General features: G+C 35.9%; 1 protein-coding gene across 3 annotated transcripts in view; it reads left to right on the top strand.

Annotated features, from left to right (window-relative positions):
• The window catches only part of Jmjd1c (jumonji domain containing 1C), a 184,676-nt gene that overhangs the window by 149,778 nt on the left and 20,995 nt on the right, over nt 1-13,903 (top strand). For all 3 annotated transcript variants that reach the window (XM_042696333.1, XM_042696332.1, XM_042696331.1), the window contains 8 exons: nt 1-2,201; nt 4,229-4,430; nt 7,181-7,395; nt 7,982-8,134; nt 11,454-11,543; nt 12,186-12,313; nt 12,485-12,698; nt 13,218-13,432. In XM_042696333.1, the coding sequence (XP_042552267.1) occupies nt 1-2,201; nt 4,229-4,430; nt 7,181-7,395; nt 7,982-8,134; nt 11,454-11,543; nt 12,186-12,313; nt 12,485-12,698; nt 13,218-13,432 (3,418 nt within the window). The remainder of the gene's footprint in view (nt 2,202-4,228; nt 4,431-7,180; nt 7,396-7,981; nt 8,135-11,453; nt 11,544-12,185; nt 12,314-12,484; nt 12,699-13,217; nt 13,433-13,903) is intronic.

Here is a 13,903-nt window from a genome sequence, read left to right as displayed (position 1 = left end):
AGAACTGGAGAGGAAAGCATTTATGGAACCATTACGGTCTGTTGCATCTACATCTGCAAAAAGTGACCTGGATCTTAATAGGTCACAAACTGGAAAAGATTGTCACTTGCATAGACATTTTGTGGATCCAGTATTAAATCAGTTACAGAGGCCATCCCATGAAACAGGAGAGAGATTAAACAAATACAAAGAAGAGCATCGTCGAATTCTTCAAGAAAGTATTGATGTTGCTCCCTTTACAACCAAAATCAAGGGGCTTGAGACAGAGAGAGATTATTCCAGAATACCATCATCATCTTCTAGTCCTAAAAGCCATGCCATCAAACAAGATAAAGATGTAGATCGCTCAGTATCAGAGCTTTATAAAATGAAGCACTCTGTGCCTCAGAGTTTGCCCCAAAGTAACTATTTCACTACATTGTCCAACAGTGTGGTGAATGAACCACCAAGATCATACCCATCCAAAGACGTTTCAAATCTTTACACTGAAAAGCAGAGTAATACCCTTGCTGTAGCAGCTAATCCTCAAACTCTGACTTCATTTATATCATCTCTTTCAAAGCCTCCACCTTTGATTAAACACCAGCCAGAAAATGAGAGCTTAGTAGGCAAGATAACAGACCATGTGCCCCATCAGATTACATCTCACTCAGTAACAGCTTTTAGAAATGATTGTAGGAGTCCTACCCACCTGACAGTTTCTTCTACAAATACACTCCGCAGTATGCCTGCTTTACATAGAGCACCAGTGTTTCACCCACCAATTCATCATAGTTTGGAAAGAAAAGAAAGCAGCTACAGTAGTCTTTCTCCTCCAACTTTAACTCCAGTGATGCCAGTTAATGCTGGTGGGAAAGTTCAAGAATCACAGAAGCCTCCAACTCTAATTCCTGAGCCAAAAGACTCTCAGGCAAATTTTAAGAGTTCTGAACAGACTTTTGCAGAAATGTGGAGATCTAATAATAATCTCAAAGAGAAAGTTGAATGGCATGTGGAGAAAGGCACTGGAAAGACACAGGCTGCGGTAGCATCTGTCATTGTACGTCCACCTTCTAGTTCGAAAATTGATAGTACACCATTCCTTCCATTAGCTTCCAAAGATCGGGTTAGTGAAAAATCATCAGTAAGGGCAAATAAAGTAGATTGTGTCAAACCAGCAGAAACTGGAGAGGCTGGAAGAATAATTCTACCAAATGCGAATTTGGACAATGTTCGAGCAAACTCAGAAAAACACTTGGAAGCTGTCTCCCAGGGCAGTATTCCCATTTCAGTCATGTCTGCTCTAAATACAGTATGTAATACCAAAACAGATATATTCACATCTCCTGCCACTACCACCAGTGCTTCCAGCCAGGGTGGTTCAGAACTCACTTCCTCCATATCAAATACCATTTTGGCCTCAACATCTTTAGAATGTACTTCTTCAAAAAGTGTTAGTCAGCCAGTGGGTCAAACACAAGAATGCAGAGTCAGCAGCACCACAGTTCCAGTCACCCTAGACAGTAATAAAATAGGAAGTGCTGTCCAGCCCAACTCTGGCTTCTCAGGCACAACTGATTTTATCCATTTAAAAAAGCACAAAGCGGCATTGGCTGCAGCTCAGTATAAAAATAGTAATGTCAGTGAGACTGAACTTAATCCTGTGAAAAATCAGACAGCTTCAGCCACTCTTCCCTTGGATAGTACTGTAATCTGTAGTACAAATAACAAAGCAAACTCTGTAGGAAATGGGCAGTTGTCCCAGACAAGTCAACCAAACTATCATACTAAACTGAAAAAGGCTTGGCTTACTCGGCATTCAGAAGAAGACAGAAATACTAATAAAATAGAAAGTTCAGGGAATTCTGTATCAGAAATTATTAAGCCATGTTCTGTCAATTTAATAGCCTCTACATCTAATGATATTCAAAGTAGTGTAGATAGTAAAATCATAGTTGATAAATATGTAAGGGATGATAAAGCCAATAGGAGAAAAGCTAAAAGGACTTACGAATCTGGCTCTGAAAGTGGAGACACAGATGAAAGTGAAAGCAAGTCAGAACAAAGGACTAAAAGGCAACCTAAGCCAACTTACAAAAAGAAGCAAAATGATTTGCAGAAGAGGAAAGGTGAAGTAGAGGAAGATTTGAAACCCAATGGAATTCTCAGCAGGAGTGCCAAAGAAAAAAGTAAATTGAAGTTACAGAACAATAGTAGTAGTGGTAAGTCAATAACTTCTTTTAGGAAAATTTTCTAGCAGCAAATGTGTTTTTATATTTGTAATAGCATTGAAAGGCCTCTCGTCTTTATATATCTCATTTCTATATTTCTATGAGGTTATAGGAGATATAAATTTTTAGAGATTTGCAGAAATACATCTGGTTACCATTCATTGTGGTAGTATGTATGAACCAGTGTGAGATTTTTTTGGAGTGGCTCATAATTGTGAGGGTTTACTGGGGGTTGAATCTAGGACCTTGTGTCTGATAAGCAAGGGCAGTATCTCTTGAGCCACACATGCCCCTATCCATTTTTTAAACATTTTGTTTCTAAGATAGGGTCTCATTAACTTTGCCCAGAGCCTCAAATCAGAGATCTTCCTATCTACATCCCAAGTATGATGGAGTTACAGGCATGAACCATTGTGCCCAGCTATTTCAATTTGTGTCTATGTCTGTGTTCTGGGGCTTAAGTTGAGAGCCTGAGCGCTCTGCTGGACCTTTTTTTGCTCCAGGCTGGTGCTCTAACAATTAAACCACAGCTCCATTTCCAGCTTTTTCAAGAAGGTTCTTAATTGTTAAGAATCGAGGCTTTCCTGCCTGGGCTGGCTTTGAACCATCAACAATGCTCAGATCTGACTTGGCCTCCTGAGTAGGAATACAGGCATGAGCCACATGCACATTGCTAATTTGATAATTTCCAAGAGTTGAGTTTTAGTTTATTTGGTTGGGGCCTCACACTTGGTAGGAAGATGCTCTACCACTTGAGCCACACCTTTAGCTCTTTTTCCTTTAGGTATTTTTAATAGGGTCACATCTTTGTTCAGGGTTGGTCTTAGACTGTGATTTCCTTATCTATACCTCATGTGTAGCTTGAACTATAGGTATGTTTCACCACGGCTAGCTTTTTTTTGAGATTGTCTTGCTAACTTTACCCTCATGCTAGTCTCAAACTGTAGTCCCTTAATCCTTAGATCCTATAACTCTAGCTAGAATTACAGCTGTTTAACATTATGCCTAAACCTTTAAGAATTGCTAAAATGCAGTTTGGATTATCACACTTAAAAATGGATCTCTAATTTTACCTAAAAGTTAATTATAATAATTATACTAATTATATAATTAGTAATTATAATAATTAGCCAGTGACTCACGCCTGCAATCCTAGCTACTCAGGAGGCTGAGATCTGAGGATCATGGTTCAAAGCCAGCCTGGGCAGGAAAGTCCGTTAGACTCTTATCTCCAATTAACCACCAGAAAACCGCACAAGTGGCAGTATGGCTCAAATGGTGCAGCACTAACCTTGAGCTGAAGAGCTGAGGGACAGTGCCCAGGCCCAGAGTTCAAGTCCCACCACTGACCCTCCCCCCCCCCCCAAAAAAAAAAATCCTACTTAGATATATTACTACAAGAGAATTATTTATGAGTAACATGAACATAGACACCAGCTGATGAAATTGTATACGTTTTGCAATTATTTAATAATGTTGCTCAAATTGTCATTAGCAATGGTTATAAGTTAAATAAAAAGGAGAGGTTTATGATATGGTCTCTAAGTTGTAGCTCTAGTACTGGTACTTTCAAAAATTTGAGTTCAAGCCCATGTACTGGCATGTGCACAACTTCTATGTAGAAGTCTTACTTTTTAATTACAGGTATACAGCACATGAATAATTCACGTTTGCCATTATATACATGTGAATATTTAATTCTGTCAACTGGAAAATTTACAAAGATCTGCATTTCTAAGAGCCTCATGGTAGCAGAGGCCTGGAGGTCAAAGCAAGAGGAGGCCATGTTGTACATTGCTCGGGCTTTAAAAGAAAAAAAAAAAAGATGGCATTTTTAGCTTATTTACATGAGAATCTGGTTCCTCTGTTTGGTAATACTAGTTAGCAGGTAAACTGAAATGTTGCTTATGGACTTTTAAAATTATACTATCACAATTATACAGTTGACTTGAATTTTATCTCAGTGAATATCTCTATAAAACAATCTTGCTTAAAATGATTTCTTACTAATTTTGTAGCTGGCATTCCTCGTTCAGTATTAAAAGATTGGCGAAAGGTCAAAAAGCTGAAACAAACTGGAGAATCGTTTTTACAGGATGACTCCTGTTGTGAAATAGGGCCTAACTTACAAAAGTGCCGAGAATGTAGACTCATTCGAACTAAAAAAGGAGAAGAACCAACTCACTCACCAGTATTTTGTAGATTTTACTACTTTAGACGGTAAGTACAAAATATGAAATTTGATAGAAACACTTTTAATCTCTTGGTTATCTTGATACTCTGAGGGTATGGAATTAATATGCTTCTGAAACATTACAAAAAATTAGTAAACTTGTGCTCATCTTTAACTATAGCTAACAGTGGAGCTGAAGTGTACATATTCATATTGTTAATCATATTCCATAATCTTTCTTTACTGAGTGATTTTATTCTCTGTTAATGAGAAAATGTTAGGTTTTTTTTTAATTTGTAAAAAATGATAAAAGCAGTTTATTCTTGGTTTAAGAATTTCATAAACCAGTGGCTGGGAAGGTGGCTCAGTGGTAGAGCGCTTGCCTTGCATGCCTGAGGTCCTGGGTTCGATTCCTCAGCACCACATAAGCAAAAAGAAAAAAGCCGGAAGTGGCGCTGTGGCTCAAGTGGTAGAGCGCTAGCCTTGAGCTGAAGAGCTGAGGGACAGCACCCAGGCCCAGAGTTCAGGCCCCATGACTGGACCCAAAAAAAAAAAAAAGAATTTCATAAACCATTTTAAAACAGTGTAGCATATGCATATACTTTAGAAATCACAAGTCATCCATAAGCCTAGATAAACAACCCAAACAATTAAACTTAAGTCACTGGCATATTGGAAAGGCTGTACTTTTGCTAACATTTATACCTTTAAAATTATGAGTTACAAAGTCACAAGATTTGGTAGTGTTACTTCATGTTTGATTTATAGTAAAACTTAGAAAAAGTTAAATACTAATTTAATACCAGTATTACTAGATATTTTAAACCTAAAAACATAATAGAGTAATGCGAGTTAAAAAAAAAAGAAGAGCAAAGGTAACCAAGCAGTTAGAGACTAAAGTCTCACATTCTCACATTAGTTGTTCCTGGCTTTCAATACTGTCTGATCTTAGTTCATGTGTGTCTTTATTAACTGTAATAGGAATACACCTAAGCCTGTCGCATCTGAAAAAATGAATGGTAAAAGTCCCTACTTCAGAGAGACTTAATGAAGGTTAAATGACATAAAGTAGTAGGTAGAGCATAAAAAATGCTGTGTTACGATTATTTTCCAAATTTTTTTCTTCAAAAACTGTAAGATACTTTACTATAGCAAATAATCTATGCAAGTGCAGAAGACATTGAGAGAATAAGAAACTATAGGAAGAGTTTAAAGGAAAGAGATAGCTGTAGAACATAATGAAAATGGAAAGTAATGGGTTATGATACCAGAAAATTTAGTTTTAAATTACCTTTTTTTTTTTTTTTTTTTTTTTTTGATCGTGGGACTTGAACTCTGAGCCTGGGTACTGTCCCTCAGCTCTTCTGCTCAAGGTGAATGCTCTACCACGTGAGCCACAGTGCCACTTCCAGTTTTCTGGTAGTTAATTGGAGATGAGTTCCATGGGCTTTCCTGCCTGGGCTGGCTTTGAACCAAGATCCACAGATCTCAACCTCCTGAGTAGCTAGGATTATAAGTGTGAGCCACCAGCAAGCCAGCTTTAAATTCCTTTTTAATGATAAGGTTTAGAAGCTGGATGTGGGAGGCTCATGCCTGTAATCATAGCTGAGCTCCTAAGGATCTATATTCAAAGCCAGGCCAGGCAGGAAACTGTGTGAGACTCTTTATCTCCAATTAACCCCCTAAGAGCCCAAAGTGTACCTGTGGCTCTAGTCAGATACTAATTTTTAATTATAATGCACATACCTTTCTAAGTACTTGGCACAGAATTTTTTTAATTGAATGGATTAGTCAGTTATGAAATAACAATCACATTTTCCAACTTGTGGCATTGTAACATAAACTAGTGTGATAAAATCACTTTGTGGATGCATCTGTGTGCTGGTGGCTCACACTTGTAATCCTAGAGTCTAGCTACCCTTAAGCAAAAACACTCAAGGACAGTGCCCAGGTCCAGAGTTAAAGCCCCAGAACTGGCACACAAAAGAGCAAAAAGAGAAGGGTAAGATAATGATGTAAGTGTGAGAAGTGATAAAAAAAAAAAAGTATTGTTTTTGTACCTTTGAAAAATACAGAATAATTTGTATTGAATTTCAGAATTCTCATTTAGTCTCATTTGAGAATAAAGACAACAATATATAGTTGAGGAATAACCCCAAGCCATTAAAGGAATGACAAACTTGTTTTCATTTTTTCTAAATGTCTCTTGACAGAGTAGTTAATATTATTTGCTATCAGAACCTAAAAGCAAACATATTGTGTTATTTTGGGGAGCAGGCAATAAGGACTTTGGAAGTGACAGCTTTTCACTTCCAGGCAGACATTCTACAGTTGAACTTCAGCCCCTAGCCACTAACTGTGCTCTTAGTTATATTAAATATTGTCTTCTTTTAAAACTGGTAGAGGCCATATTTAACCAAAAATTCCCCATCAAACTTTAATGTAAAATAATTGTATTGTTTATATCTGTACTCTTCAAACACTTAAAAATGGTTTTCAGTGGTTTCATTTTATTAGAATTAGTTATGTATGAAAGAATTCTTTTTGTCTTGCTGTTTTATTTGTACATATTAGTCAACCACTGACTCACTGACCTACCATTCCCAGACCTTTTTGAAATAACATAAAATTGGTGCAGGTTATCATATCCATTATGTAATACCTATTAAACTTATATAAGTTACTCAGTTGCACATATATGAGGAAGTATTGTTTTGTGTTTAATGTATAACTTATTATGTAAAAGACTATAAAATTAATAATCTTAGTATCTAATACATTTGTTTTAATGTTTCAGATTGTCATTTAGTAAAAATGGAGTGGTTAGAATAGATGGCTTCTCTTCTCCTGACCAGTATGATGATGAAGCTATGAGTTTATGGACACACGAAAATTATGAAGATGATGAATTGGACATAGAAACTTCTAAATATATCTTGAATATAATAGGTGATAAGTTCTGTCAATTAGTAACATCTGAGAAAACAGCTTTGTCCTGGGTGAAAAAGGATGGTAAGAGAAAGTGAAACTTACCCTATATAAATTTCTATTTTAGAATTTCTCTTTAAATTATGTTTACTCTGTAAAATTTCCTAATCTCGTCAGATACTGATTTTTAATTATGATGCACATACCTTTCTAAGTACTTAAGGCACAAATTTTTTTAAAAATTGAGTGGATTAGTCATTTATGAAATAATCACATTTTCCAATTTGTGGCATTGTAACATAAATTAGTGTTACAAAATCACTTTGGATGCAGCTGTGTGCGGGTGGCTCACACTTGTAATCCTAACTACTTAGGAGGTCAAGATAGGAGGATCGTGTTTCAAAGACAGTTGTAGGAAAGTCTGTAAGACTTTATCTCCAATTAACTGCCAGAAAACCGGAAGTGGTGCTTTGGCTCCAAAGTGATATAGCGCTAATCTTGAACAAAATTGCTCAAGGACAGTGCCCAGGCCCTGAGTTCAAGCGACTGACTACCACCACCACTACCACCGCAAAAAGGGAGAAAATAATAAATTTGCTGTTTGTTTTTTTAGTACAGTTTAAAAAAAAAATCTTAGCCTTTATATATATATATATTTGCTATATTTCAGCCAAAATTGCCTGGAAAAGAGCAGTAAGAGGAGTCCGAGAGATGTGTGATGCATGTGAAGCTACATTGTTTAACATTCATTGGGTCTGCCAAAAATGTGGATTTGTAGTTTGTTTGGATTGTTACAAAGCAAAGGAGAGGAAGAGTTCTAGAGGTTTGTGTATAATGTAATACATATTGAAATTTTCTTTGTGATTATTGTCTACGGTTTCATCTGTGGTTTTTACTGGTTTCCTTGTTTTTAAAAACGTTTTTTGTCTTTATTTTTTTCTATGTGTCTTTAAAAGAAATAAGTGTTGTTATAAAGGTGATATATAGAGGGGTTACCATTTTATGAGCTTGTGATAGGTACATTTCCTTTTAGACAATGTCACCCCTTCCTTCTCTCTTTCTTTCTCTCTCCCGGTTTTTCCCGCCCATTTCCTGCCCACAGTTCTATAGTCCATAATGGCTACTGAGTACCACTGCTGCATTTATTTACACTGTCCCTCTATTTCTGTGCCCTTCTTATTCCCCTCCCCCCCATAGAGAAACGAACAAGCACAACAGAAAAAAAAAAAAAACTTTTATTTCTATTTCCTAGAAGTCAGTTCCATAATTTATATGATCAGCCATAGATAATATTAAGAGCTAAGTTTTCTATTCTTTTGGCCTGTAAATAGTTTGTCACTGTAGATCAAATTTAGGTTAGTTTTAAATATTTTCAAATTCCAGTGTACACAAACCTGAAGTCCTTGTACAATCTCTTAATTTCATAATCATTCATATAATTCCAACTGGTCTATCTTTTTTTGTTATTGATCATGGGGCTTGAACTCAGGGCCTGGGTGCTGTTTCTGAGCTCTTCAGCTCACAGCAAGAGTTATACCACTTGAGCCACAGCACCACTTCCTCATTTCTGGTGGTTAATTGGAGATAAAAGTCTCATGGACTTTCCTGCCCAGGCTGGCTTTGAACTGCAATCCTCAGATCTCAGCCTTCTGAGTAGCTAGGATTACACGCAGGCGTGAGCCACTGGCACCTGGCTTCAACTGATCTTTCTACCTACCAGTCCATAACATTCATTAAAATATTTCAACAATCTCCTACTATCAGTAGTACCATTTGTCCCCTAGAATGTCCCCTAGAAATTTTGTATTTTAAAACAATTTTTTGTAATTTTTAACCAAGTAAAATGGCACTTTTTCTTGTTAACACAGCTGTAAGTACTGCGGAGTCAAAAAAGGAAATAAATATGCATCAGAATGTTTTAGTGCTTATTCAAGGCAGTTTTGAAAGTGGCCATCTACTACTTCTACCAGGTTACTGTTGTGAACATGAGGGAATCTGAAGTCAATACTCAGTGAGAGACTAACATCTCAGAACTTGAGATGTTTCTGTCATTCCAGGAACCTCTTTGTTTCAGAGTTGTGTATCAGGAGATGACCGTGATTTAGCCTTCAGTATCTTCACCCTCTTTCACCGTTTTTCTTATGTAGTATTTACCTAGCAAAGAGCCCTGAGTATGCAATCACATGTCTGGACACTTACAGATAGGTTTTTTTTTTCTGGGATATGCAATAAATATGAATAAAATGTTAAACCACATTAAATGCATATTTTGGCAGTTAAATAATTTCAGGAGCTGTAGATACAACTCAGTATATAGTATCTGCCAAAATGTGTTCAGATTCTGTGATCAATCGCAGCATCACAGGGAGGGGATGTTTCTTATTAATCCCTTAAAAACTGTGTTTTGTCTTGTCTGTTGTTAAAGCTAGCTGTGTTCTTATGAAACTTAATGACATAATACACACCTTATATTCCTTTTTACTAATCTCAGGTTCTTTTCCCTTTGCTAAACTAAAAGTTCATTGTAATTTTGCTATATCCCATACAAGAACCCATACAAGAACCCTATAAACCTAGGTGGTATTTGTGTTGCTGTTGATTATTTATAGCTTTGTTTTAGAAGTCTTTTCGGTAACTTATCAGTCTTTTCAAATGTATAAAACATATGCCTTGTTATATTCTTTTTAATTAAAAATTTTATTTTTTAATTTTCAAATGATGGCACCAAGGACTTGCAATATAACATGTTTTGTGTGTCAAGTGCTTCTTGATCAGACTTGTTATATTCTGTTATTGTTATTTTTTAGATCAGTAATGAAACAGTAGTTTTATGTAATGATAATCAACATGCATATATAAATATTAAAAAATTACTATATTTAGGGGAAAAAAGTCAAAGTTGTTGAAGATAAAACAATTGTAGATTCTCTATGTGAGTTTTATGTAGGTTTTTCCTGAAGCCAAAGTTCTAGGTTCAGGGGATTTTTTTTTAATGGTGAGTTTGTTGAGCTTTGTGATTATATAACAAGTTCTCATTAAAGTTATAAAGAAGGTTCTCTTTGAGTTCAAAGTACTGAATAATTCTTCCTGGGTCTGGCATGCCCTACTGTATACCTCAAATGTATACAGTGTATACACTTCAAGACTCAAGTATGGAGTCTTGCATAATGACAATTAAAAGTTAATTATAGCAGTTAAAGTTCTTGGGAAAAAAAGAATTAGCTTTATCATCAAACCTTTGTCAGACACATTTCTGCTTGGTATAGTATGTAATTGAGCTGCAAAGATTACCTTCCAGCTGGGTGCCAGTGGCTCAAGCCAGTAATCCTAGCTACTCAGGAGACTGAGATCTGAGGATCGAGGTTCAAAGCCAGCCAGCGCAAGAAAATCCATGAGACTCTTATCTCCAGTAAACCTCTAGAAAACCGGAAGAGGTGCTGTGGCTCAAGTGATAGAGCACTCGCCTTGAGCTGAAGAGCGCAGGGACAGCGCCCAAGCTCAGAGTTCAAGCCCCATGACCAACCAAAAAAAGAAAATTATCTACGTAGAAGTTAGACTCAGAAAATTGGAAAGTGACTAATATATTGATAACAAATAATGATCATTTTAGAAAAGGGCTGTCATATCCATTTTGTGATTCTGGTTTTACAAAATCAATAAGGTAGTGTCTCTTTGTATTATGTCTTTACGATCAAATATTGTTTAGGCTCAGTGGCACCTGTGATCCCCACTTTCTGGGAGGTAGAGATTTATAGGACCATATAGAGACCAGGCAGAGCAAAAGTAAGTAAGATCCTTATCTCAACAAACAAGCCACCCATTGTTGTGGTTAGCTGTTGAGCAGCTACATGGGAAGCATAGGTAGCAGGTAGAGGTCTAAGATTGGCCCCAGGCCAAAAAGGAAAAACAGTAGGACCTTATCATAAACAGTTAGAATATGGGGGAGAAGTGGCTTAAGTAGTGGATCACCTACCTAGCAAATCAAAGGCCCTGAGTTTCAAACCTTAGTACTGTCAAAAGAAAAATAATAAAGCATTAGAAATCTTTCATTGATATTGTATCTATATATAATTATTAAGCTCTTTATGTCTAACCACCAAATTCATTCATACAGAGTGACTTGAAATGTTACTGCTTTACAGATAAAGAACTGTATGCTTGGATGAAGTGTGTCAAAGGACAACCTCATGATCATAAACATTTAATGCCAACTCAGATTATACCTGGTTCTGGTAAGTAAATATATACACACACACACACACACACACACACATACACACATATATAGATATATATATATAAAACAGTTAAAGCCAGGAGTATAGTAGAGTGGAGAGTTAAGGTTTAATCTTGAATTGTGTTGCTCAGTTATTGGCAATCATAGGAAAACATTCCTGGCCTTGATAATAATGGAGTTGGGGAGAGAAGTCAGTTAATAGCTAGAACTAGGAAGAGGGCCAATGAAAAGAGTTGATGAGAGTGTCTATAATAAAAAAAAATTACATACTTATTTGTAAATAGACAATGAAACTTATTGAAGATACGGGGAGTCTCAAAGAAGTTGAGTTCTATCAGAGTACTTTGTATGTGTGGATATATAATGAATGAGTGCAAGTCTTTGTATTTACAATGAAAAATTTCTAAGAGTTTTGAGCATAACTCAATTTTTAATAACATAGTAAAAAGAAAAGTATAAATTTGTTAGATGGTAAGTTCTGTGATATTTAGAAGGGGATAATACCAAGTAAAAAAGTATTAAGAAAGTTATGAATTGAAAGAACTCCTTCATTGTTCCTAAATTATAAAATACATTAAGGAAAGAGTTGTATGTTACTAGTGGTAGTCCTTTTGTTAATTACTATTTTATTTTGTAGTGCTGACAGATCTTCTAGATGCCATGCACATTCTTAGGGAAAAATATGGTATTAAATCAAATTGCCATTGTACTAACAAACAGAATTTACAAGTTGGAAATTTTTCTACGATGAATGGTGTAACGCAAGTGAGTAAAAGTATTCAAATTAACTACATCATTAAATCACTTCTGATATTTGAAATCCATTGTGGGACTTGTGTTTTATGAATTGTTTTCTCTGTCACTGTGTAAATTATAACTATTACCTTTTAACTAATTTTAAGTAACAGCATTTAAAAAATTCAACTTCCCTTGTAGGTTTTACAGAATGTTCTTAATCACAGTAATAAAGTTTCTCTGTGCATGCCTGAGTCTCCGCAGCAGAGTACTCCTCAGAAGTCTGAGAGTAATGGCAATGACAGTCCAGGCAGTGACGCAAGCACAGAAAGCAAGCTAACTCCACCAGAATCCCAGTCACCACTGCACTGGTTAGCAGATCTTGCAGAACAGAAATCCAGACAGGAAAAAAAAGGTAAATTAACAGGTTTTTAAAGTATGTATTAAAAGATGATATTGCAACCAGCAATATTTATTGCTCTTTTTGATAATTTGCCTTGATCTTTAGCTTTAATTATTGCTTAAAGAAAACTCTTCCTTCTCTGTACATCACCTTGACAATTAAAAAACAACACTTTTTTTCTTTTACTAAGAACAAGCCCTTCAAAGATTGCCTCCAAATTTAGTTGTACCATGATTTGTGGTTGGGTTTATTGATACCATGTGAACACTATGTAACTTGTTACCTATATTTTATGTTTGTCTTATCTATGGCATTTCTCCATTATGCCTAGTATTAACGCAGCTAGCTATAAATTATTCACGAAGGCCTTTTCATATATAAGTGGACCATTCTCCATTCTCCATAGTTTGTGTTTGGATGAACTAGTATTAAGTTTTTATTTTTCACTATAAAGTGTATGGTGCCTGTTTTTTTCTACTGCAGCATTGAGTATTAACTTTAAAAAAAAAAAGCCACTTTTTTTTTTTTAAGAAAACAAAGAATTTGCCCTTGAAAAGGAAATTAAAGAAGAAAAAGATGATGATGATTCTGATACTCCAAATGGCAGAACATCACCTTCTGTGTCCCAGAATAATGAACAGGGCTCAACCTTAAGAGATCTGCTGACCACAACAGCAGGGAAACTCCGCGTGGGTTCTACAGATGCTGGCATTGCATTTGCACCAGTGTATTCAATGGGAACCGCAGTGAGTGTGATGGCAAGGGCTTTATTTGTTTTTGCACATGCTGGGTAAGCACTTTACCACTGAGATACACTTATAGTCCCTGGGTTTTAATAAGGGCCTTAAGTTTAGATACTTAATGACTTGGAAATGATTGTCTATAAACAGTCTAATAAAACATATGTAGATGAAATTATATATACATCATTAGCCAAATGGCTAATGATCTCAAATGCATTCTAAGTTAACTTGGAAGCAGCACTTTCCTTCTTCCCACCCCCACCCCCCAGATAGAAGTTGTAAAGAGAAGGCTCTTTGAGGTCTGGGGAATCCTTAGATAGTTTAGAATCTGAAAATCATGTATCTAGTAGAACAAACAAAACCATATGGAAATGACATAAAATGACTAGGTACCAGATTTTATTTTAATTACTTGTCAGAAAAAAGGAAAAGCAGAATATTATAATTGCTTATATAAATAAATTTTAGTGGTTT

Source organism: Dipodomys spectabilis, unplaced genomic scaffold (assembly GCF_019054845.1).
Source record: "Dipodomys spectabilis isolate Male_0828 unplaced genomic scaffold, ASM1905484v1 ptg000207l, whole genome shotgun sequence".
In the NCBI taxonomy this organism is placed as follows: Eukaryota; Metazoa; Chordata; class Mammalia; order Rodentia; family Heteromyidae; genus Dipodomys; species Dipodomys spectabilis.
This window is presented reverse-complemented; position numbering and strand designations above follow the sequence as displayed.